This window comes from Larus michahellis, chromosome 12, assembly GCF_964199755.1.
Source record: "Larus michahellis chromosome 12, bLarMic1.1, whole genome shotgun sequence".
NCBI lineage: Eukaryota > Metazoa > Chordata > Aves > Charadriiformes > Laridae > Larus > Larus michahellis.
The window spans coordinates 2,977,619-3,000,371 of NC_133907.1; the positions used below are offsets into that span (position 1 = coordinate 2,977,619).

General features: G+C 51.9%; 1 protein-coding gene across 1 annotated transcript in view; it reads left to right on the forward strand.

Annotated features, from left to right (window-relative positions):
- Positions 1 to 8,902: 8,902 nt before the first annotated feature.
- Positions 8,903 to 22,753, forward strand: part of NTSR1 (neurotensin receptor 1) — a 59,521-nt gene continuing 45,670 nt past the window's right edge. Inside the window, exon 1 of the mRNA XM_074604878.1 lies at positions 8,903 to 10,177. Coding sequence (XP_074460979.1) covers positions 9,527 to 10,177 — 651 coding nt within the window. The 5' untranslated portion in view covers positions 8,903 to 9,526. The remainder of the gene's footprint in view (positions 10,178 to 22,753) is intronic.

The window sequence follows — 22,753 nt, forward strand, 5'->3', positions numbered from 1 at the left end:
CTTCTCAGTTGCTAATGGCTTAAAAAAGTTAAATGAAGAATGAAAATAGCTTCTTGCCTTCCGAGTCCTCCATGAGCATCACAGTTGCAAGGAAGTTGGCAATTAGGCAAATTAAGAATCTATAGAGGAATCTTCCTTCAACCTCCCTAGTTGACTTTCAGTGCCAGAAGAAACTCAACCTGCCAGTGACTGAACATGAGACTACAGCCCCTCTCCTGGATTAGGAACATCACTGTCTCCCAAATCCTTTCTGATTAAATTCAGAAGCCACAGAACAGGATTAGGATTCATCCCTCAAGTGAAAGTGGCCACTTGGACTCCCCATCTTTGGCTCTTCTTCTTGTACCATTCTTCGCGGTGTGACAAAGCCAAGATAAAGCTGCAGGAGCTAAAGCAGAGTTATGTGCTAAACGTCTTGGATGAGTTCTCAATCTGGGCAGCAGGAGGGAAGGGACCAGCTGTGACAGGACCCCTGCAGCTGGGTTTGTGGAGGGATGATCGGTTGGTGAGGGTGGGATTTGCACACCTGCTGTCTCTATCTGCCGTCCAAAATCTGTTCTGAATCTGAAATATGCAAAATTGTCTCTTAACATAATCCCTTTTAAATTTTGAAGTAAGCATGCATTTGATCAAAATGTTTCTTTTCATACCACTTAGAGCTCAGCCCGAGACATGTCACGCGGCTAACTCAATACCTACAAATGCCCTTTTATTCCAATAAAAGATGAATGGATAAAGAGGTTGCTCATATTGCGACAGGATGTGTATTTTATTTCTCATAAGTCTGCCCTTTTTCAAGCGTATTCTCAAATCTCTTTATATGGCGAACTATCAATTTCTTATTCTACCTGGTCTATTAGGCTCGTAAGCAAATGGGTTCGCATTCTTATCAAGGAAAGCAGCCAGCCTGGCAGAGGGCAGGGGCATATTTCTCAGCTCTTTGGAGGGGCTTCTGGAAAGTGAAGGTCTCCATTAAGGTGTAGATGTGAGCAAGTGGGAAGCACAGAGCTTCCTAATGCTTTGGAATGTAAGTCCTCACAAAGATGCCTTTAGGACTCGCTGCTTGCTCAGCTCATTTGCCAGTTGTTCCAGAGGCTCACGAAATGCTGATAGTTCAAGTTGTTTTCTCAGTTGTGATCCACCATTGAAACACCTCAGGGGCCTCTCTTTCTCCAGTGAGACACCCAAATGAGACAAGCTGTTTGGAGACAGCAAATGAAGAACTAAAAATCTTTATTAGTAGCTCCTGACATTTATGGTTAGGTGCCGCACATTATTATACGCCCCAAACACTGGAGAAGCATTTCCAAGCATTTCCAAATTAAACTGTAGAGGTGAAAGAAGGTGTTGTATGGGTACTTCTGCCCTCCAAAATTATAACTTGCGCAAACAAAATGGGCACGGATTCTGCCACTGTGACTTCAGAATGGGTTTTGGATTTTAATTCTTGAATTTCATAGGTTCTGTTTCTCCTCGTTCCTCGCCGGCAGAGGAACATTGATCCTTGCACTGAGGTCAAGCCAGTCGTCTTGTCGGCGTAGCTCCAGGAGAGGCAAAGACTGTAAGAGTTTCTCCGCACCGTCTCCTTATACAACGTCTGTGCCAAGCTGACCGGCGGCTGCAAAATTTGCTGAAGGATTGGCTGAAGAACCTGAGCAAATTCTGGAGAATCAAATCATTTAGGGAAATCTTTTTGCTAATTGAACTCTGTTCAGCTCTCTGCCAGTTCGTCTCGCAGCTGCTTGTGTGGCAGCTATCATCGTGGTTCCTTCTGCGTTTGCCACGTGGTGAAATATGACCTTCTTTGGTGAAATGATCATTACTGAGCAAGAAGGACTCCACGTAATTTTTCTAACCTATTTTGCTTCCCTGTCATCAGTGTGGCCTTGCTGCTGTTTAGCAATTTCTTGTATGAATGCACGCTTCCGCCCAAATCATTTTCTAGACTTTCTCCTCCAGCATTCAGCCCTGGTTCAAGGCTGGGTGGGCAGCTTTTTCTGTTTTGCTGCGAAGTCGTGTACTGCCCTAAAAGAGAAGTGATTTTGGTTTCAATACCCATATACAGGCTTTTCAGTGGTACTAGGCTACGTGAAACCACGGGTTGGATAAGGCTCCTCATGAAGACTCCTTAAATGCTGTAAAATCTAAGCTAGAAGCAAATTATTATTTTAAATGTCCTTTGCACCAGTAAAGGACTCCTTATTTCAAGCCAAGAGGTGGATTGTCTTCTTCAGAAGGTATTCTAGAAGAGCCTGAGATGAAGCTTGTACCATGGTTTCTTCGCACCATTTGCTACAGGCTTCCACCAGAGAAGCTTCTCCTCATCTCACAGCTACAGCCACGTCCCCTGAGGAGCAAGTGATCAGTTGTAGCAAAGACACTGTGGGACCATCCCTTTGCTTTGCCATTGGGTTTTGAAAAGATAATTGCAGTTTAGATAGGACAAGCGAAAGGGGGAACTCTCCAGAAGCAAAAAGGAGCACACACCGCAAGAGCAGACATTGTTTTCTGTAAGAGGCAAAATTCATTTCTTTTTTAACAATGAAACAGTTGGAAATACTTGTCCTTGGAGTGAGAACAGTTTGTGATTTATGAGAAAGTTTAGAAAGATAGTTATTGTCCAGAGAGTTCCCCTTCTCGGTAAACATTTTTCCACTAAATCAACCAAAGATTTATTTCACACAAGCTGGGCTTTTCTTTCCCCAAAATTTCTTTAGTATCTGCAGTTCCCCAAACAGCTCTGATCAGGCTTACAAAAAAATCTCAGCCGCTGAATGCAACTACAATGCAGCCCCAGTATCACGCTGAAAAGCAGGGAATGAGCTCCCTCTCTAATGCAGGCTGAACTGAATTATCCTCCCTGACCATTTCTTACAGATATTTTTTTTCTTTTTTCCTGTCCTGCCTCCTCCGGCTGTTTTCTTACGACTTAATTTAGAGCAGCCCCAGGGCATTGCAGCCTGGGACAGGGGCTGTTCCCCAGGCGTGGGAGCCCTTTCCCTTGGGGTGGCTGCAACAACCACTGAGCCACAACACAAGAAGGAAGAGAAAATCCCCCTCCGGGGACCCTCTGCCCACTCTAAGAGGGTTAAAACTATTTTTGTCATCTCTGGGCCAAGATGCTCCAACTGAGAAAGCATCTGGGTAAGTCTGGCCAAGACGGAGGAAGAAAATTGGCAGCATTTGAGGTGTGAGGTTGTGTTTTGGGGATGTTAGGCTGGGCCGGCGTGCATGGGGCTGGGAGCCGTGCTGGGGTCTGTGGGACAACCCGGGGAGTGCCTTAGGAAAGGAATGGCCCCAGGAGAGTCCATGGAGAAGCATTCCCGCCAGTTCCCTGGCCACAGGGGTGTGAATAAACCCTTCCTCGCAAGCTCACGTTCTCCATCGGAGCAGCAGGTCCTGCAGAAACATTGCAGACGGAGCAGCAGGACAGAAACGGGACTTTTTCTGTCTGTGCCCAGGCGTCTGCGCGGTGCCTTTGCCTGTACGGGCAGGGATGGAGCTCAGGAGCCTCTGCAGCCTCTCGTTCCTCCTCCTGGTGATGGTCTGGAGGAACCTTCTCATCACTCGCCGAGGCTGCAGACCAGTGTTAGCACCCTCTCCTCGCACAGCCAGAGGGGTGCCAGCGTGGGGTCAGGAGGAGGCAAATCCAGGGTGCTGGGGCTGCGAAAAATGGGAGGATGTGGGCTCTTAAAGGGAAGAATAGCAGGAACGAGCCAGATCGCAGAGTACAAATAATATGTGTTTACAGCAGGTCACAGTGTGCTTTGGAAGACACGAAGTGCCAAGTTTTTAAGTTTGCTGAAGCGGCCCAGAGTGACTGTAAGCCAGTCTAGGGCATCCCAGGAAAATTTCCACTGGGAACCTCTCTGGGGCTGACCCTGCTGCTTCCTGCAGCCCCGCTCTCCCCAGAGTAAGGAAAGGGCTTTCCTGGGTGTAAGGGACCAAGGCAGAGAGGGGTGTCTGAACAAATGTCATGTTGTTGGGTGACATATGCCCAAAGACAAAGCCCTACCAGCCCATGGTATTTCCAGCATCTGATAAAAAGTCTCACCCTAGGAAAGAGCCAGAAGCACATCCTGTGCTTCACGTGTTTCCTGAAATCCAAGGCATTTAATAAGGACTTGGGAGCATTTCAAAAGTATGGGAAGGCCACTGAGAAAAAAGACAGTAAAGCGTGTTTGGCTGCGGGGCTTTTTACTGTGCTGCGTTTTCATTTGCATTTTAAAATTGCCGGGCACGCTGAAACCTCGAAAAACAACAGGAATTATTTGGGGGCGGCGGGGGGCGGGGGGAGGGAGAGAAAAGGGGATTAATCCGTGCCTCCTGAGATTTCCTGAAGAATGTCGGTGGGGTGCAGGGGAGAAGGGCCGGTGCCGAGCCGGGAGCCGGGGCTGGAGCGGGACGGTGCCCCGGCAGCGCGGGCTGTGCTCCGAGCCGGCACCGCTGAGCGGAGCTCTTGGAAGAGCCGCTGGCAAAAGCCGCTGAGGCTCTGGAGAGCCAGGGCTGCAAAAGCAGATTAAATCCTTCGGGAATCGAGGAAGGGCCCGTCTGCGGGGGCGCTCGGGGGGGTGCGGCAGCGTGGGGCTGCGGGGGAGGCTCCCGGCTGCAGCAAATGCAAGATCTCCCCTTGGACACCCCTGTCCCTTTTCTTTGTATTTGTTCCTGGAATAAAACGGAGGGTTTCCAAAGGGAAACCCTGTGCACAGTGTGTGAGCACGACTGCCTATGTGTTGAATGCTTATATTGCACATATTGAACACTTACAGGGCACATATGAAGACAAAATGCATTTATCGCCACGAGGAATCTGATTTGGGCTTGTTGCTTTAACAGCCCAGGGGACCCAAAAACTACTTTATCTCTAAACCAAAGCAGCTGCTATCTCCCGTGTGTGTCCAGTTAATCTACCAGCCTCTGTCTGTTTGAGACAAATATGCCAGGCTCTGTCAGCCAGTACATCCGTTAACTTTAACGGAGTTTTGTCAAAGCAAAGGACTGGATTTGACCACGCAGCACACAGAACCAGTGAAAGGTGACCGAACGCCTCATTTCCCAGCTGTCTCCTCTCAGAGACTCATCCTTCTTCAGAGTAACTCCCTTACCGATATCATCATACACATCCTGGTGTGTTCTGCTTTTTGGGTTGCCTTTTTTTTTTTATTTATTTTTAAACCCGCCCAGGGACACGGGTGCTGGAGTGTGTGATCATTCCCTGCCTTGGGCATGGTCTGGCCACTTTGCCAGCCCACACGGCAAGTGCTCTGCTGTGAAAACCAGAGGCAAGAAATATCCCGTGCATCAGCTGCTTTGATTTAAAACACTCTCTTGAAATCAGTTCAGCTAAAGGCAGTAAATAACATGCAGCCGTTGGGAATTTTTATTGCTCATCCAAACCAGCAATACTTTATTTTGCAATATGTTGAGTGTAAGAAGGGATGCATCTCCATGCCTGCAAGTAATGATACAGTCAATATTGTCATCAACAAAGCCGATAAATGTCCCTTTCTCCCTCACTTCCTTGTTTTTCAAGCTCAGTGTCGTTAAAAAAGCCCTGTATACCCCAGGATTTTACCTTCCTAACCCACCTTAGGCACTCCTTACTTTTAGGGAGACCCTGTCTATAGTGAGTCCACTGGGAATTGATTTTAAAGGCTTGAATCAGCCCAGTGTTACCTGACTTGGGAACATCCTCTAACAGGTATTTGGGGCTGGGTGCTCAGACTTCAATGGGATAAAGGCTGATGGTGTCTCTTGGCACCCAGCTCTTGCAGAGCTTTCTCTCTGCTGCTTTCCGTGCCCTTCGGAAAAATCCCACGCGGCGAAATCAGATGGGAACCGGATTAATAGGAAAAATTCCTAGTGGTCCCCGGTTGCGCCTGGAAAAAGCAAAGATGAAAAACACTTGGGTCAACATAGAAGGGGGTGAGGCAACCTGTGGGCCTCGCACCTCGGGCACTGTGGGACCCTCAGCTCAAAGTCCAGGCAGTTTTAATAGAGGAGGTCTTTGGGTGACATTTTCCTGCAAGATTTTAAGTAAATGCCTCGCTGTAACATTTGAGACCAGGCGCCTCTCGGTTTCCATGATTCTTTTCCTTTTTAAGCCACAGACACACACATACAAAATACATTAAAACGAGCCCAGCTTAGCTAAAAGGTCGGCTCGTTCAGAGACAAACAGCAGGGATTTAGGTCGGAGACTTCGGCATGCAAGAAGAGAGCGGTGCATCTCCAGCTCTGCTTTTGCTGGAAGGGGAATATGGATTAAAACCTTGCAGGGAGCAGAAGCGAAGGCGAGAAGAGATACTTTTGTCATTCATTTCATTACCTCACACCAGGAAAGGGAGTTCACACATCCCCCAGGCCACGCGGTAGCAATGGGGAGAGTAAAGGGGTGCTGGGCAGCGAGGCAGGAATGGGGTCCACGTCCTCCTCTGGCAGCACAGAACCTCCTCCTGCTCCCAGGGTTTGCAGGGGGTGGGCTCTGGACCAGCAGCGGGTGTCCAGCTCTGTAAAAGAGATGTCGGGACAGAAGGTGGAACCTGCCCGGACAAAAAGCTTTCTAAAAAGAGAGGGGAGAGGTTGACCCCTTCCCATCTGGAGAGAGACGAGACTTTCTTTTATTTTCTCCCTTACAAGAAGTGAGGGGGAATGGGGTCTGCATGGGGAATGGCTCGTCCCGGAAGATGAGCTCTTTGCTCAAACCCAGGTCTATGAGAAAAAGAACAGAGCAGAGCGAGAATGCTCCACGTGCGGCTGAGACAAGCTTGCCAAGGAATTAATGGAATTTATTAAATTAGCTCACAGAAATATGCTGCTGAAGCCTTTAATGATGGGAGCACCCAGCCCATTCGTTGGGCGGCCGGTACCCGCCTAATGCACTGTTATGGAAGGAGAGACTTGGCTGGTACAAGGTGCGCCAGCCTGGTAAAGGTGTGGATTGTAAATCAACAGCCGCATTGATCCCGGGTAGCTGCTATTTCAGGGTGTAAATAGAATTATTTTTTAACTCTGTCTCCTGATATTCCCTGCCAGTACTTGGCGGGGAGGGAAAGCGGAGGAGGCGGCACACGGAGGCCTCGGGAACAGCTGCTGGGACGGAGCAGGGAGGTGCGATACCCTCCCTGTTAGCAGCCGTGCTCGCGCGTCGCCTGTGTGCAGAAACACGCGGCAACAGCAGCCAAAACAGAGCGTTTCTAGAGACAGCTATTGATACAAACGCGCACACCCACACTGCAGAATTAGACCAGCAGATGGGTATCTTGTTTGTGGGATAGCGATTGCTTTCTACAAGGCCAAAATGAAGTTATAGGACCAGGAAGGGACAACAACTCTTCATTATAGACAAGGATCCCAATGGAACTCACTTGCTGCCTCTGTGGGGCAAGTGCTTTAGTCCAGGAGCGTGGGTCTGTGCTTGGACCACGGGGCCATAAGCTCCCCCCAACTTGGGGGCTGCAGAATAGGGACAGCAGGCACCCCAGAGAATGCTTCACCCCACCTGCTGCTCTCCTTCAGTAAGTACGACTCACCATTTGTTCCACATTCCACTTCCCTTCTTCAGGATAAATATTCTGGATCCATCCCAAGAACCCGTCCAAGGACCAGGAACCACAGGTGAGACCAGGCTGGGAACATCAACCCTGACCAACTCCTCTCGGCTAATAGAAATTTCCTCACAGAAGCTTTTAAAGGCAAGGAACATTGGTGTTAAGAGATTATTAGTCATTCTTTAAACTAGTGTGGGCTGAGTGCTGGAAAACATTTCTCTCCAAATTTGCATGAATAATATGACTAAATAAATCTGATTTTGGTTAGTCTTCCATGGAGATCCTATTGGATGGATTTAAGAGGAGGAAAGCTTGGGGGAATATTGGCTCTTGGTGAATGGCTTGGTGGAAAGTTCACTGTTTGCATGCAGAGATGATTTGATCAACGTGTTCTTGCATCAAATAGATAAGCAGTTTGCGGGGGCCTCAGCACACACAGAGCCCACTGGCTGTTGGCAACCAGGTACCCAACACCCGCTAATGAATAAATGGGATAAACCATGGCTGTCTTTGGGCAAATCAGTGATTTCCTGAATGAGATTTTCCTAGATCTCCTCTATGCATTTGTAAAGAGGTTTATCATGAAGACAACGGAGTGGACCAACAGCCCGCTGGAGTTTCACAGGGCAGCTCAGCGCCCCGGGGCTGAGAGGGTAACCCCGCCACAGAACGCTCATCCCCAGGGGGGCCTTTCATGTGGGCCATCCCCTTGTCACCCTCAGCATCACTGTGCCACCCCCACAGCCCCCGCAACAGGACAGCTGAGAGAGGACCCCAAATCTGAGGCTATGTGCGTAAGAGAAAAGTCACTGGTGGGGACCAAAGCAAAGCAGGTCGCTGCTGTCACTGCTGTGCCATGGTGCCGAGGGGGTCCCAGGCACACCAGGGCGGAGGTAGATGTTTTTAAGTGTTTTTTTTTTCCCCTCCTTTAAATGCATTTCTCCTGGCAGCAGCAGGTGGGTGGGTATTTGGGGACCAGCAGGACATACGGACGTCCAAGGGTAATGGAGCATCCCTGGTGCCACTCCTCTCCCCAGGGCAGACCCCCTGCCAGCCCTCTGCGTCTCACTTTGCAAGGGATGGAGACGGGGGGGGGGGGGGGGGGGGGAGTCCTAACAGGGAAGCGGGGGGGCTGCAGCCCAGCCGGGGCCGTGCTCCCTCCCTCCACACACCCCCCGGCTCCGCCTTGGGGATCGAGCTGGGGTTGCAACAGCCACCTGGGCGGCGGGGAGTGGGGAGGGGGCCCGAGCCGAGGGGCCGTCCCCGTCCCCCCACCCCGCGGTGCGCAGAGCCGGCGGGGGGTGCGCGGTGGCCGGCGGTGCGGCGTCTGCCGGCGCGGGGGTGCGGGGCGGGTGTGTGTGTGTGTGTGTGTGTGTGTGTGCGGGTCTGTGTGCGAGTGTCTGCGTGCGGGTGCGGCGGTGCGTGCGGGTGCGTGTGTGCAGGTCTCTGTGTGTGTGCGGGTGTGCGTGTGTGTGTGTGGCGGGGGGTGCGGGTCTGTGTGCGAGTGTCTGTGTGCGAGCGGCTGCGTGTGTGCAGGTCTGTGTGTGTGTGGGGGTGCGGATCGGTGTGCAGGGGGGTGTGTGTGTGTGCGGGTGCGTGTGTGCAGGTCCGTGTGTGTGGGGGGGTGCGGATCGGTGTGCAGGGGGGTGTGTGCGAGCGGCTGCGTGTGTGCAGGTCTGTGTGTGTGTGTGTGTGTGCGGGGGGCTGTGTCTGTGTGCGGAGGGGGGGTGCAGGGAGCCTCCTGCCCCGCCAGGGCACATCTGGGCGCCGGGGAGCTGCAGGGAGGAGAGAGCCGGCGCTGCGGGCTGACAGCCCCGGCAGCTCTCGTGTGTGTGTGTGTGTGTGTGTGTGTGTGTGTGTCTCGCACACGCTCGGCAGCGGCAGGCGCCTCCTCCCCGCCGCATTAAAACCAGCCAAGTTTCGCGGCCGGCGGCAGCGGCACGTCGGGGCGCGGCGGGGGGTGCTGCGGCCCCGGGATGCACCCCAACGCCACGGCCCCGGCCCTGCCGGGCGGCCCCCTCCACCCCAACGCCTCCAACCGCTCCGACCTGCTCCCCAAAGGGCCCGACGAGGAGGACCTGGACGTCAACACCGACATCTACTCCAAAGTGATGGTGACCGTCATCTACCTGGCTCTTTTCTTGGTGGGCACCGTGGGTAACTCCATCACGGCGTACACGCTGGTGCGCAAGAAGTCGCTGCAGAACCTGCAGAGCACCGTGCACTACCACCTGGCCAGCCTCGCCTTCTCCGACCTCCTCATCTTCCTCCTCTGCATGCCCATCGAGCTCTACAACTTCATCTGGGTCCATCACCCCTGGGCTTTCGGGGGGGCCGTCTGCAAGGGCTACTACTTCCTCCGGGACGCCTGCACCTACGCCACGGCTCTCAACATCGCCAGCCTCAGCGTGGAGCGCTACATGGCCATCTGCCACCCCTTCAAAGCCAAGAGCATCATGTCCCGCAGCCGCACCAAGAAGTTCATCAGCTGCATCTGGATCGCCTCCTTCCTCCTCGCCATCCCCATGATCTTCACCATGGGGGAGATCTACGTCAAGGACCAGGATCCCGACTCCCTCATCTGCACCACCATCGTGGACGCCTCCACCCTGAAGACGGTCATCCAGGTGAGGATCCCGGTGACCGGGACGCCCCGAGCCGCCGGGGCCGGGCAGCCGCCTCCCCCCACCCCGGGCTCGGATGCCCGAACTTTGCGGAGACGGGCGGGGCCGGAGGGGGGGACCGGCTGCGGCAGGGGGGTGTCCCGGGCAGCCCTGACGGGGCGGACGGGCCGGGGTGCGGGCAGGCGGGGTTTGAGGGGGGAGGTCTCGGCTCACGCACCCCCTCCTGCCCCGCAGCGCCGGGTTGAGACCCTGCACCGCGGTTAATCCGGCTCCGGGCCGGTGCAAGCCCCCCCCGCCTCCCCGGAGCTCCCCTCCCGGTGCCCGCAGCCCACGCTGTGGCACCGGGACCCCCATGTGCCGCAGAGCGGGGCCGGGGATGCTCGGATTCTCCCCAAACGCGGCACTTCATCGCCAGAAACCCCACAAACCTCCACCCTATCTCTGCATCTTCTGCATCTCTTTCCCTTCTGCCGGAAAGCGGCCAGCAAGATCGCGGGAAATAAAACCTCTCTCCCCCTCTCCTGGGTTGATCCAGAGCCCGTTTCCTCTGCGTGGTGACAGGTCCTAATTTCAGAAAGTTTTGGGAACAAGGTGCAGCACAGGCATCCCGAAAAGGAATCGCATCTTCAGAGCCAGAGGCTGGTGTTTTTGCTGGTTTGGGGGGGGGAAATGCATAGCTGCTTTAACTAGCAGACCCCTCCTGGCTTCAGAAAGGCTTTGCTGGTCTCCACACACCGCTTCATCTAGCGCCCATGCGCGGAAAGGGTTTCGGCATCAACACTTGCTGCGCTCCAGTGCTCTGAGGGGTTGAGGCGTTTGTTTACTGGAGCATTAGGCTTGAAAAATGTAAGAGTCATGGAAGGAGAGCCAGAAAGAGCAAGACACCAGTCTCCACAGTCCCTTTGCTGCCAGGTTCGCGTGTGATAGCTTCTCAATCTTTTATTTTGAGCACGCATTTCAGGTGGGTTTAATCAGCGGCCAATTAGAATTTAAAAAGGCATGTGTACTGAAGCCCTTGAGATGCTCCCACAGTTAAAGAGAGGGAAATTAAGTGGAAACAAATCAGAATCGTGTCTTGATACCTAACTTTCATCTTGAGGTGGTGGGGGCTGTATTTCTTCTGTAAGTGCGTGGCAGATTTTGTCAGCGGTAGCCCACTGTACTTAACCCCGATTCTCTACTCTCTGAGGAGACGTGAGCCATCTGATTTGAGAACAATGTGGCTGAAATGCATTATTTCCAGTCATCTTCCTTTTAGGATTAAACTGATGCTCAGTGTTACCATGATAGGGCTAAAAAGAGAGGATTATTTCTTAGCTATGTCTTGGGAGATTACAGTTTAAACACTCTCAACCTATTTTACGGTCTTGCTATTATTCAGGCTATACTTTATCCCGTTAGCCAAGGAAGAAGTAGGCAGGCGTGAATGCACAGTATGTGAAGTCCACCTGCGGGCTCTTCCTCATGTATTTTTTTTTTTATTATTATTTCACTTGTGAATTAATTTAAAAGTAAAAAAGAAAGAGGCAGTTGCTGGGGGGGGGGGGGGGAAAAGCCAAACCCCTACCATACTGTTCCTTCTCAGGGGATGGGGCTACAAAAGTAGATTTTCTAGGAGGGGAAGGTGTTTTTAATGGCTTGGCTTGGCTGCGTCGCTCCGAGCCCAGGGAAGCAGCGCACAACGTGATGCAGGGCCCTGGACCCAGGAAGGCTCCGGAGTGAATAAGCAAAGCAGCTGCAAGTCAGGTTTGAAGTGCGTTAATGGAAAGCATCGCACAGCGTGTGAGCGGGCATTCTCACGTCGTAAGCTGCGCGGGGGTTTAAAGAAAAAAGACAAATAATGGAAGACCTGTGAAAGAAAGGGCAATGGTAATGTGGGAGAGTGACACGCGGAGGTCTGGCTGGTCGGAAATCTGGAGCCCTCGTCTGCCGCAGCGGATTCGAGCGGCTTTAGAGCAGGTCTTTGCATCTCTTTGCCTTCATTTTCTGTCTTTAAATTAATCGGAGCGATGATGCACTTGCTGGAGCTGGCAAATCACTTGTAATAAATCACTGAACATATTTCACTCCTCTTCCTGTTTGGCAAACTGTCTAAAGCAAACCGGGGTTTTTTTTGGAAGCCATTAGTTCTCCAAGAGGTTTTATTTGTTGACTGATTGAAAGCCAGTCCCAGAACTGAGCAATTGTAACCATTTATAGACGCCGAGCCCAGCGTGAGCTACGGTTCTGCTGGGACCGTTGCGGGAGAACGCTCTTCCCTGGGCTGGCACAAGCTTCCCGGGATGAATATTTGAGTGTATTAATTTAGCATCTCTCTTTTTGCAAAAGTCCCTTGCTATTTGCTTTGAATATTTAAGTTTTAGTGGGCATTTCCGAGTGAAACTAGGCTGTGTGTGAACAGTCAGGTTTCCTTAGGGGAAAAAAAAAAAAGTATTCAAACAACACTCGGCGTATTCGCTTCTTGCTCATATTACTTACCTTGGGCCACTTCAGCTCCACAACAACTGTAAGAAGTAATTACTGATATTCTTCTAGTAATTACAGATTGCTCAGCGCGGCACATACTGATAAGCGGGAAGAGCAGTAAGGGAGACGCTCTGCAGGGTGTCCCCAGGTGCCACCGCCATCAGCGCGGCCGGGCACTGCGCGTCTCACCTCCTGCCGTCCAGGCGTGGGCTCTGTGTGGCTGCTGATACTTAATTCTTTAGAACAGTGCAATTTCCCAGCTTTATCACTATCCTCGCAGCTGCTTAAATCCACCTGTGACTCTGGTTTATTACACATTCTTCCTCGCCTGTTGCCTCTGTCAGTCAGGGACGTCTGCTTTGAATATTGGCATCAGCGTGGGATCTGGTAGCAGGAGTAAGACCGTTATAGCCACGTTATTTAGGTCTAGTTAACACTTTAACTGGCAGACATCCTCTAAAACACCCTGCAGCCAATTTTATGGGGTTTTTTCACATATATGAAACATCTCTTAAAGCCATCCCCACATGAGTAAATTCACGTTTTCGTGCCACTTCAGCTGGAGGAGGCTTTAAAAGCTGCTCGTCGTGGCAGCAGCAGAAAAGAGAGCTCCGAGGCGGAATGAGATGTTTCCCCTGTTCACTTGCAGGTCGGTACCTGTGGCTTTGGCGCCTTCACAGCCTTGGTGCCGGCTCTGGGACCAGCTTCCCCGGTCAGGAGCCCCTGAGTGTCCCGTCCCACCTGTGTGCCGTTAGCATCATATACTCTCAGCCCTGATTTTCACAAAGCTCTGGATTTTAATGGCCAGATGCCTGTGCAAAGAGATTTTCCTTTATTGCTTCTTACTTTCTTCCCTTCGTACCTCTTTTCTGGAGAGGTTCCTTAGCGGACTTGGGGAAAGAGGGGAAGTTGAAAGAAATACCTACAATCCTGGTGCACCGTCAGTCCCAGCACACAGAGTCAGGCAACTCCTCAAGCTAAAATCCCAGGATTTTAACTGAGCCTGGATGGGGCACACATGCGAGGGGAGCCTGGGTGGGGGTATCTCTCTGGCACCCTGTAATTCATGGGAAAGGAGTGTGTTTTCCCGCTGGCATGGCACAGTCTGCGCTTGGAGGGCTCTGCCGCAAAATGTCCCCAAAGTTACGGCAAGTGCCTGGGTAGACAGAGTCTGACACATGCTAATGTTTTGTTTGCACGGACAGCTGGTGTGAACCCGTTTATTAAAACACATGGCAGCAGGCCCTGCGCCTCCATAAACTGCCACAGCTCCATCAGCTCCCAGTTGCTCATTTGGTAGAGCAACTCCTTGGGAAGCACACTGGGAAGTTCTCTGGACCTCTGGGTTTGCGTGGCAGCAGTTTGGCCACAGGTCTGCCCTGCACCAGCCCACCCTCGCGCGGCTGCAGCTCGCCTCTCCCTCCACGTCCCTTCTTTAGTGTGTTTTATCAAGGCCGCCCATAGTTCAGATGATTCGTAAATAACTCTGCGCATGAAACAACGGCTCGCCCACGGAGGTCCTCTGCTTTATTTCTTCTGACATTTCTTCTTGCGATGCCTTCAGAGGAGCGTGCCAAAGAGCCGGGGATGGGAAGGAAGGACCAGGACTTGGAGCTGGGAGACGCAAGGTACAGCCTGGCCTCTCAGCATCCATTACCACGCTCCCTTCCACACACTCTTCCGAGGACATCTGTTCAATTCCCATTTGGCTGAAAGGCCCATAAAGTCCTTCATTCCATGCACGATGTTGCAAACACTCCCTTACACTTTCCTCCGGTGAGGAGCACTTCGGTGGGGTGGTGCGAGGAGCTTTTTCTGCGATGACACGTGGTTGGTGCTGTGGATGGCAGGGCTTTGCCCATCAGCAGGTCCGCAGTGCCATGTTAAACGTCACAAGCATCTCTCCGTAGTACGTGAAAATAGCAACCCATAAAACCAAACGGCTGAATTGTCTCCAGGTTTGCTGGCAAATCGTACCCCGGATTAGTCAGTGGCTTTGGTTCAGGAATCAGGCATTTATAGTGATGTTGACCGGAGGAATTGAAGTTGGTTTCTTTTCCTTAGGTCACAGCCAAATTCCTACTATGGCTTTTCATAACAGCACTGTTTTAAATCGCTGCCTACAGCGATAATCCCACCCATTGGGCCTGGCTGAGAAAACTATTTTGGCTACGCACGCAGGATCTCTGCCCACCGGAGAAGCCCGCGCCTGGGTGCCGCTAACCCCTCCGGCAGCACAGCAAATCTGCACCTTTGTGGCAGGGCTGTGTCCCACGGAAGGCGTCCCACCAGGTCACGGTGCTGCCAGCCCCTGGCAGCCCCCAGGTAGACAAGAAAATGAAGACGTTGGTGTTTAAATGTGTCTGGATCCGTCCCCGCAGGGATGGGGAGAGACACCCGCCCCGGTGGGGATGCCCATCTGTGGCGGCGGGAGCATCCCTAAAAAGCTGGTTTTTTTCCACGGACTACGCAGGGAACCCAGGGCTTTAATTCAGCGTACGCACAACGGCAGCCCCGCCTGCCCAACCCCAGCCCGTTTACACCGCGGTCCATCTTGCAGCTTGATTTAAATTAAATAAGCTCTTGTGTTCATTGCTTTATATAACCACTTGGCCTGCTGTGTTTTGCCAGTTCTTACATAATTTCTTCTTCCTCCCCCCCCCCAATTGATTTTAATTCACTTGATTTCTTTTTCCCTCCCCCTTCCCGAGATGTCAGCTGCAGAATGAGGAAATGTGGCCCATCAATTTAGCTCTTAACGTTTTCCTCTTAGCGGTTTGTAAAGGCAGAAGAGACAAAGGTAACCTCTACCCAGAGGAAAAAAAAAAGGCAAAAAAACCCGAACCACAAAAACCCAAAACCCGCAGCTGCCTTTAATCTTCTTCCAGATCCTTTAAAACAGCTATTTAATTGTCTTCTCCCTACCTCCCCCGTCCTTCCCCTCAGAGGCTTTTGCTATCGTCTCTGTGCAGCATCTGCTTGAGACTCGCAGATGGCACTTTCGCTTCCTGATGTTTAGAAACGCTTCTGTGTCCTGCCCGAGGCACGCGTGATGGGCAGCGTCCCACCGCGGGACGCCCAGGGGCCTGGCACGGAGCGGGCTTTGGGCTTCCACGGTGGCACCGTCACGTTTTCCTTACTGTGAAGCTACCCCTCGCCAAGGGACATGGGCTGTGGGGTGAGCAAAGGTTTCTGGAGAGGCTGGGGAGCGTGGTGGGGTCTGGGGCTGACAAGGTGGGGAAGTCTGAGGGTTGTGGCCATCTCGCCCTAATAGCATTAGATGCCAGAAGTCCCGGTGCTGGCATCCCCCCTTTCCCTCGCGTTCGGCGGATGAGGCTGGGTTGTTACATCCCCAGTCTGTCTGGTTGCTCTCCAGTACAAACCACTGGCACTGCGTGAACCTGGAGATGCTTCCGAAGCCCATCCTCCCTGTATCTCCATTCCCCACGTCCCTCTCACAGGTGTCAGCACCTTCAGTCTGGCACAGGACAGAAAAGCGGATTATAAATTCTGAGCTTTCCCTGCCTTTTCCCTACTTCTGTGCACACACGAACACCCTGAAGTTGCTCGTCTGGTGTGACCACCTGAGACCAGCCCGGTCCCAGCTGCTGGCCCCCATCACGCCCTGTAAGGACACGTCTGAGCAGGAGACTTGGCCAAGCCAGCCTCCTGGATTCGTGAAGCGCTGCCTTTTTCCAAGTGATAAAATATGCTGCCTTTATTGTGGAATTTGAATTGATATTTTTAAAAGTCCCTTACAAAATGGCAAGTGTCCTGGCTAGTCCCAGACCTCTTTGAAATGCACGTGGCATCACAATTAATGCTGGTCTGGTACGGTGATAGCTGGTGCCCCGGCAGCTCCCCTCCCCACGAGCCGGGCTGGGCATCGCTCCCACCTCGTGTCCCAGGCTGGGCATCGCTCCCACCTCGCTTCCCGGGCTGCGGATGGCACCGAGTGCCGGGGCTGCTCTTGGGCAGTGAATGAAGAGTGAGTCCCACAGGGCTGCAGCCGGGAGGTCGGCAGGACGGGCCGTGGAGGGCGAGGGACAGAACAACCGCGCTTGCACGAGCCCTGCCGTGGAAAGGGACCCGAGCGAGACACGGGGCCACACGCTGCTCCACCGCCTGGCTGCGGGCACCGAGCCCCCGTGCCGTCCCCTGCCCAGGCTGGGCTGAATAGCTCCATTCTGTTATTTTGTGTGAAGTTGTGATCCCTTGGAAAGCTTTAGGGTTTTTTTTCCCTTAAATGAAACTCTCGGGGGAGAGGGACAACGAACTCGTCATGCTCTGGTAACATCAGCCCCCACGTTTTCCCTCCCGTGGATGCCATTTCTTCTATCCAATTTCAAAACATCTTAGGTGTGGGATTAAAAAAAAAACCAAAAAGCTGATGATAAATCAGTTGAGCTGTTGAGTTATTCGGGAAACAAGTGCTGGTTTAGAAGAAGTGGTGGTGATGGAGTACTAACCCTGACAGGGCAGCAGAAATTTCTGAGCTGCCGGTTCATTCCCGGTGTTTTCCTGCGTGCAAAGTATCGGCCGTTAAGTTTTCCATGGATGGGAGGGAAATAGCAGTGAGACCATTTTATATCCCCGTACCCTGGGGCAGCGGCTTCCTGGTGCATCTGTGCATGGAGATCCATCCTCCTCCTCCCTCCCCCGGGTACCAGAAGCCTGTCACCACCCCAGCTGCTGCCCGGAGGGAGGATGCTGTGGGACAGGGCTGTACCTCGCCGGGGGGGGTACGGAGATGAGAGAAGATGCGTCTGATGGGCTGGAGGAGCTGGACACCCGCAGGTGGTTGGAGCTTGTGAGATTTGCTTCTCGTCTCCTGTGGCTTTTTCACTTCTATAATTCTCAGCGCGGAGAGTGCACTGCCGGGCACGGCTTCGTGGTGGCATTTTTTCTCTCACGGAAAAAAAAAAGTAACAGTATGAGCAAGGTCTTTTTAACTGAACTTTTTTTTCCGAGAGAGAAAGTTCAATGAGGTTTCTTTGAAGCTTTTAGGTTCTCGGGGACTAGAGACAATTGTCAGTTGAAGACAGAAATCAAAGAGATGAGATTTTCCTAGTGTAAATGAAAGAAGCAAAAAAAAAAAAAGGAAAAAATATAAACTTTCACAAAGTCTTCACTATTTGAAAGGGGTGAAAACACACCTCTCTTATGCACAGTGCTCATGAAAAATCTGGGAGTCCCGCTAAACTGTAAAGCCACACACGAAGCAAAAAGCATATTCAGTATCAGTAAATCAGAGAGGCAGCGGAGTGACAGGGGAGCCGGAGGACGTGCCCGGGGTTTGGTGGCATTGCTCCTGGCCCCCCGCCGGCCCTCCCTGCCCGCCGGCTCCCGCCGTGACTTACACCCAGCCTGCGGATCGACGTCTCCCCAGATGCTGAACCCTCCGCCATGAATATCCCTTTATAAAACCTTCCAGGTGTCTCTTTGCCAAGCGAGTTCCTAAATATATAAAAAAAGAACACTCAGCCTGGACAGGACTGTGTATATAGCCTGATTTCAGCACTTTCCCTTCTCTTTGAATATACCTGCTGGTACTTTCCTGCCAATTATTACTCCCTCTAGGTAATAAAGAATAAGTTTAGGGCCACTGCTGTTACAGACAACTTGCACTCCTGAGGCGGGTGGTTTACCTTGCTTCAAGAGATTAGTTCCTCCTCCAGAGGAAACGAAGATTAGCAAACACTCCCTTCGCATGTGTTTTGCCCATCAAGAGACTCCTGGGATCCTGGAAGCTGTCTGAGGACCTGCATTTCAGGCACTCGGGGTGGATCTGGTTTAATCTTTCCGTGCCTTCCCACTTGCTGAATGACCCCAGGAGAGATCACACTACAGTGCGACGCTTCGGATGTGCCAGCAAGCCCTGCCTCCCGCCACCACCAGGTGCGTTTGGAACGCTCAGATGGTAAAATATCACAAGTTGTCCAGGTTCTGTTTCTTTGGGGCCAGTGAAAACCTGCTGTCCCTTCGCCTGGAGCACTCGCCTGACCTTTGGAGCCTGCAGGATGGTTTCCATTGCAAGAGAAAGGGCTAACACAAGGGTGTCTTCTCTGGTAGACCCTGGCTCACAGAGCCAGCACACGGACCTCTGTTTTCCAAGCAGGTAGTGGGACTCCAGGAGAAAGTTACATCCCTTTTACCCAGCTTTCTGCCATGCAGTGGATGTGCTGGTTGTCTTCTCTTCCAGGGCAGCTCAGCCCTGCTGGTGGGTCCTCTCCTGCCCTCACAGGCTCCTGACCAACGTTCACCGTGCCTCTGCTGCTCAAGGCTTTGCGTGGTGTTCAGAGCAGCAGAAGGAGCAATCTCATCCCCTGACCCTCTCATTTTCTTCCTCCTTTAAGCTTTAAGAAAGGGATCTACCAACTCATCAGCTTCACCCGGACCAGCAGAGCAAAGTCCGGCTGTGTATCAGCTACGAACGCTTTGAGGCAGGGTGGCATTTAGCTCAGCAGACCCCTATTTTTGATCAGGACTCCAAGCAGCTAATTAATACAGTCATTGCAATGGCACATCTTATTAACTGTAATTAAGGACAGTGCAGGTCTGCAGTGCTGAAACAAATAAATGTGGTCTCAGTACTTGGTAGGATTGTCATTTCACCTTGTCTCCTCAGAGAACTTGTTGAATAAGTCCATAACTATTTGAGTATATTCAATAGCAAATTAACCTGCTTTTCCTTGCTATTCTGTGATTTTTTAAAAACCATCTTATAAAAATGCAACTCACAGCCACTGGGAAAGTTTAGCTCACTGCTTGCATCACTCTATTGATTCCTTCTGCAAAGAACTTACATTTTATCCCCACGGGGACAATTTATACGTTTTAATATACTAATTTCATTCAAAAGAGAAACTCAGAGGATTGAGTTTCCCTCCCCAAAGCCCACGTTTCGCTTTTTAAATCACTGTCAGTCATGGGCTTATGACACTGTCGTACTTACTTGTTCCTTAACTGCACGTGTGTGAAGTGTGATAAAGCACTGCGGGAGGGAGGGGAAATATAGGTTCAGGCTAATAAATAGGTATTTTGCCTGAAGATAGCGTGATGGAGTGGTGTGTATGCCCCAAACACTTAACACACTGCAGTCACTGACCCAAGGGACAAACTCTGCCCTGAGCTTGGTCACCTCCACATCGCTTTGGTGCTTCCCAGCCAGGGCAGGAGAGCTCAGGGTTGGAAAATCCATCAAAAGAGTAAAAAAAGGTATGCAGGAATATGGTGGGGAAGCATATCACAGTGCAGCAGCCCAGCGGAGCAGGGCACACGTCCAGGCTGGCAGCCCTGGTCCAGCCCAGAGACCGAGCCGGGAAACAAATCCTGTAATACCTGCGGCTCCGAGAGCAGAGAGGAGCTACAGCAGGGAAAGACACTGGGAAAAAGCAGCAGTGGAGACAGTAACCAATAAGTTCACTGCCCCTTTGGGACGTGCTTTCTTGTCTCCCCTGAAAGCCCAGTTGAATTCCCTTTGCCCCGTCCCCAGCCGTACAGAGGCGGTACCGGCACAGCCTCCTGCCTGCGGGGTCGTCGGGAAGGGAATCCACAAGTAGAGCCCGGGGAGGGGGAGAGGAAAGCAAAGGGATGGGGGGTTGTGTTTTTGTAGCAGGTTGGTCAAGAATAAGGCCCTGGAAGCTGCGCAGGGGTTTAGAGATGGGTTAGTGGGCAGGGACGCGCCAGGAGGGCACAGAAGCGTGGTGTGACGGTGCATTGATGGTGTGCCTTCCTACAAACGTCTGCGGTCTAACGCCCTGGGGCGGAGGAGGAGGTGGCAGAAGCCGAGCCCCTGTGTCCCCCTGCTTGTGTCCTCCTGCTCCTCGGAGCCCAGCCACAGGCGAGGTGTCCCGGGGAGAGAGCGAGAAGCTCGGCCCCAGAGCTCTTCCCCAAAGGGCTCGTGCGGGAGGACTCACCGTCCCTCCACCGGAACACCCTGTGGCTGCTCCAGGGATTTTAACTGTCATAACCAAAAGCTTCAGCTCTTCGGCTTCCATGCAGCTGAACCCCTCTATCACTTCAGACACTCCGAAGAAGCAGTTTTCTTCAGTTATTTGCGTAAAATACGTGATGAATTAATCTCAGTTTAACACAAACTTTTTTTTTCCTTACTGCCAGAAGAGCAAGGCCGACTCTGTTGCTATAAATAAGATGTTTATATATCGGATGAAAAGAACAATGCACTTGAGGTATTTTGCTGAATATCAGCTCCAGCAAACCTGTACTCGTTTCTGCCCAAGTGTCCCCAGGACAGCCAGCACTGCTGGAGTTGGGGCCGACGCCACAAACCCACTGAGGGGTTTAATTGCTCCACAAAATGAGTTTCTCAGGGCACCAGGGATGGAACTTGCCACCGCCATTCCCTCCAGCAAGTCAGGCAGCCGACCAAATCTGTGCCCTCCGCTGCGAACCGCTCTCACGCTTGAGCCTGCAGTCAACAGTGCGACCGTGTTTGACTTAAGTGTAACCTTTAATTTATTTATAACTGCACATCCAGCACTCGGTATCATATTTAATGCAAATAACATTCAAGTGAAATCCCCACTGAAAGGCACATTATGAAGATTAACAGCCTGGCTTTTCCATTGCTCCGGTTTATGCGGTGCTGATTTGTGCTTGGTGCTTTATAGGCAAGTGTTACGAATATTTAAATCAAAAAATCTATATCTAAGGCTGCCATATTGCAAAAATCAGTGCCTGAAAGCCTGCTTGTGGCTCTACAGCCAAAGGAAAGGGCTGGAGGCGTAAAAAAATCTGGGAAATGCTGACATCCAGGTAGGCAAGAGCCTCAAAAGGTAATCGCTGGTCATGCCATAGGCCATCTGTGAGGGTTTGTTTCTTTTAATTATATAGCCCTCTTTCCTTTTAAACAAGCTGTTGGGAAAATTAATCTCACTAAGTTTAAGACGACAGTGAACGTATTCTCATGCCGTGCAATTATTTGGAGCTGGTTTATTCCTTTTTGTCTTCGCGTGATGAATTTGTCAGGTGCAATGCCGTGGGCCCCGCACCTCATTATGGACTTTATTAATAGGTTTGGGTCTGATCTTCTGTCTGGGTCCTTCTCCATCCTTCCCGCCCTCTGGAAAACGGAATGCCCTGCCCAGGTCACTGCCCGAGTTCAATTTTCATGGAGGAGAAGGTGCAGTTCTTCTCTAGGGGGCTCCCCACTGCGTGAGGGGAAGGCTGGGGGCAAAGGAGGGGCTGGAGGCAAGAGGGGTGTTTTGGGTCACAGGCGTTAATAGGGCTTTAGGACAGAGTGGCCGAGCTGCGTCAGAGGGAGCTACTCTGCTCCTATGTAGGAAGGAACAGGCATCTGTTTCACTGGTGACATTAATGCTGGGGGCTCTCTCGGGGAGGAGAAGGAAGATGAAGCATGGCAGGAGCTATTTATTTCGAGAATAAGATGCCAGGTGCATCCAGTGTAGGGCAACAAAGACGATTGAGGGATTGGAGCATCTCCCTTATGAGGAAAGGCTGAGAGAGCTGGGACTCTTTAGCCTGGAGAAGAGAAGGCTGAGGGGAGACCTTATTAACGTTTACAAGTATCTAAAGGGTGGGTTTAAGGAGGATGGAGCCAGACTCTTTTCAGTGCTTCCCAGTAACAGGACGAGGGGTAACGGGCACAAGCTGGAACATAGGAAGCTCCGATCAAATATGAGAAAAAAACTTCTTTAGGGTGAGGGTGACAGAGCCCCGGAGCAGGCTGCCCAGGGAGGGTGTGGAGTCCCCTTCTCTGGAGACTTTCAAGCCCCGCCTGGATGCAGCCCTGAGTGATGTGCTCTGGGCGATCCTGCTCTAGCAGGGGAGTTGGACTAGATGATCTCTAGAGGTCCCTTCCAACTCTGAAATTCCGTGATTCCGTGATTGCTGCTCGCCAGCTCCATCTCTTCCATCAAATGAGGTCTCCCACCCCTGTCACTCCCCGCCTGAGCTCCTCCAAAAAGGGCCAGAGAGACGTGGTCTGCAGGGAATGGCGGCGGCGCAGGGAGACGATGCAGAAGGTCTTCCACTTTCATGGATGCCTCTCTTTTCCCTCTTCCCACCTGCCCGTTTATCAAAGGAGATGTTTCAGGAAAGACTACCACATATATAGTGATGTTACAGCCA